The following is a 2,212-nucleotide window of genomic DNA, read 5'->3' on the forward strand; positions in this document are numbered from 1 at the left end:
ATTGCAACAGGCCAATGATTGAAAAGCAATCGATATTTTAATCGAGTGATTGAACGCGCGGGAGGAGGGGGAGGGGGGGGGCTGCTGGGAGACGCGAGGGGGCTGATGCACGACAGGTATTAAAAGGAATGTCCGAATCCGGGATAATGCGATGGAAATTCAATTTGTGTAATAATAGCGGGTCCATTATTGCAATCAAAGGATGTGTGGTGCGCGGGGCACGTGAAGGAGTCTGTACTTGCTTCATTTGTTGGGCGACCTTGCGTGCCCATAGCAGAGCAGTCGGCGGTGATACATGCTGATTATAATTAGTGCGAGGCACACGCCGGGATTTATTTTATTGTATTGCTCAGTTCCAATTTAAACAACTAATCTAAAGGTAAAGGTATGGAACCTTAGCATTCCATAATTTTATTTTTTGTTGTTATGTATGTTCAATATATATTTGACACACTATATTAATAAATTAAACTAGTTCTTTCTACAGTTAATCTTAAATTAAAAGGAACATGACGTACGGTGAAGTTTTTGAATCATCAGCGACATTCAAGCCTTCGCGGAAAGAGAGTATTTTAGCGGAGATATGATTTGAATAGTGCAAGAGGAGAGCTTCAATTAATTATAAATCGAAAATTATATAATAAAACATGTATCGCGGTTACACAGAAGTGATAATTAAAATTATTCTAACCGTATGTGTGAAAAAAGGACACACTGGCGCCGGAACGCGTTTCGTAACGAAGCGGTTTACCCTCCAAAGAAGTTGTTGTTTCAAAAATAATAAAGGGACCAGATAGGTGAATATCGGCTAAGCTACAAGGAGTGATTTATTGTCTAATTAGAATTTAGGGTTGTCAATAAACAATTTGTTTAAAGCCAAGCATTAAATTTAAAACTATTTCGAAGTTCACCTTTAAAGACGACGTGTGATCTTTAGGGGGCAAGTATCGAAACTTCTCGAATACCACAAATGTCTCCAAAGCAGTGTGGTCTCAACGTGGATAACGTGCATGTGTGCGACAAGGTTCCGATATTTTGTCTATTTGCATACCAAAGCTTTGCTCTACTGTAAACAGGGCAGTCTCTCAACCACTGAGCATATAGTGAACTAGATATCTCGAGAGACACGTACTGTATGATTTCCAGTGTCCGATTGAGAAGGCGTTTAAGAATATGTATTATAATCTGATGCTTAGTTTTGTATTAATAATCATGGGTACTAATTAATTTAATAAAAGAAGATAACTGGGTTATGTGAAGCTTTCCAAAATTTTAAGTCGCCTTGTATTAGGAATTCCTTGCTAGCAATAAACTAACAATTCCTATGTTCTTCATAATCAATTGCGTACATAACTCATACATTTCACACATTTCGTTATGCCTCTAAATAACACTCTTGTATTAATCGATATTATCTCACATTAATATGAAACACCCAAATTGAAGTTTAACAAACATCATTTCCAGTTTTATTAGTACTATTCAAACCACAACAAAATTAAACCAACAAACAAAACGCTGCTCCATCTAGTACCAACTATATCGTCTACACTCATAACCCACAAAGAGATAATTCGGAATATGTATCAACAAGGCACAGGCGAATGTAATGAACGTGTTTTAATTAAGTCCCCACTACATCTATCGCTGTGCGCGCAGCTCGCACGATGTCAAACAATTGTTTCATTATCGCTAATCAAACAACACCCTTTCGTTTGATATGGGTTTTGAGAATGTAGCACGAAAATTTGATCGGCGCTTCAGTGGTATCCGTTGTGTGAGTTTCTGTAATGGGTTTAAAAATACGCGTTTTATTTTTCATGATTTCACCTTTCGATTAAACGCCTTCTTGGTGTTATCGGGAGGTTCGATCCTCTGCAAAAAGTTGGAAAACTTAAATATTACGTTTTATGAATCGATTAAAAAAAAAACAACGGATTCTTTTTGTTAACAAAGTTTATTGTAAGACAAACGAAACACGTTTCAATAGCGGAAATATCTTATCGTGTCACCCACATGCTAATATGAAATTTCAAATTTATCAAACACTGAAATTCTATATTATAAGTTATAAGTTGCGAAGCTTTAGTTAAATCTCTACTGAGTAGTAGTGTTTATTAAAAAAAAAAGTATGCGTTTTTACACGCTTTTTATTAGCTTCACCTGTATGTTTGTTTGTATGTTTGTTTGTAACCGACTTCTTTGGGCGCGA

General features: G+C 36.4%; 1 protein-coding gene across 1 annotated transcript in view; it reads left to right on the plus strand.

Annotated features, from left to right (window-relative positions):
• Positions 1–509: 509 nt before the first annotated feature.
• Positions 510–2,212, plus strand: part of LOC119832524 (axin) — a 13,891-nt gene continuing 12,188 nt past the window's right edge. The window contains exon 1 of the mRNA XM_038356184.1: positions 510–567. Coding sequence (XP_038212112.1) covers positions 510–567 — 58 coding nt within the window. The remainder of the gene's footprint in view (positions 568–2,212) is intronic.

Source organism: Zerene cesonia, chromosome 15 (genome assembly GCF_012273895.1).
Source record: "Zerene cesonia ecotype Mississippi chromosome 15, Zerene_cesonia_1.1, whole genome shotgun sequence".
In the NCBI taxonomy this organism is placed as follows: Eukaryota; Metazoa; Arthropoda; class Insecta; order Lepidoptera; family Pieridae; genus Zerene; species Zerene cesonia.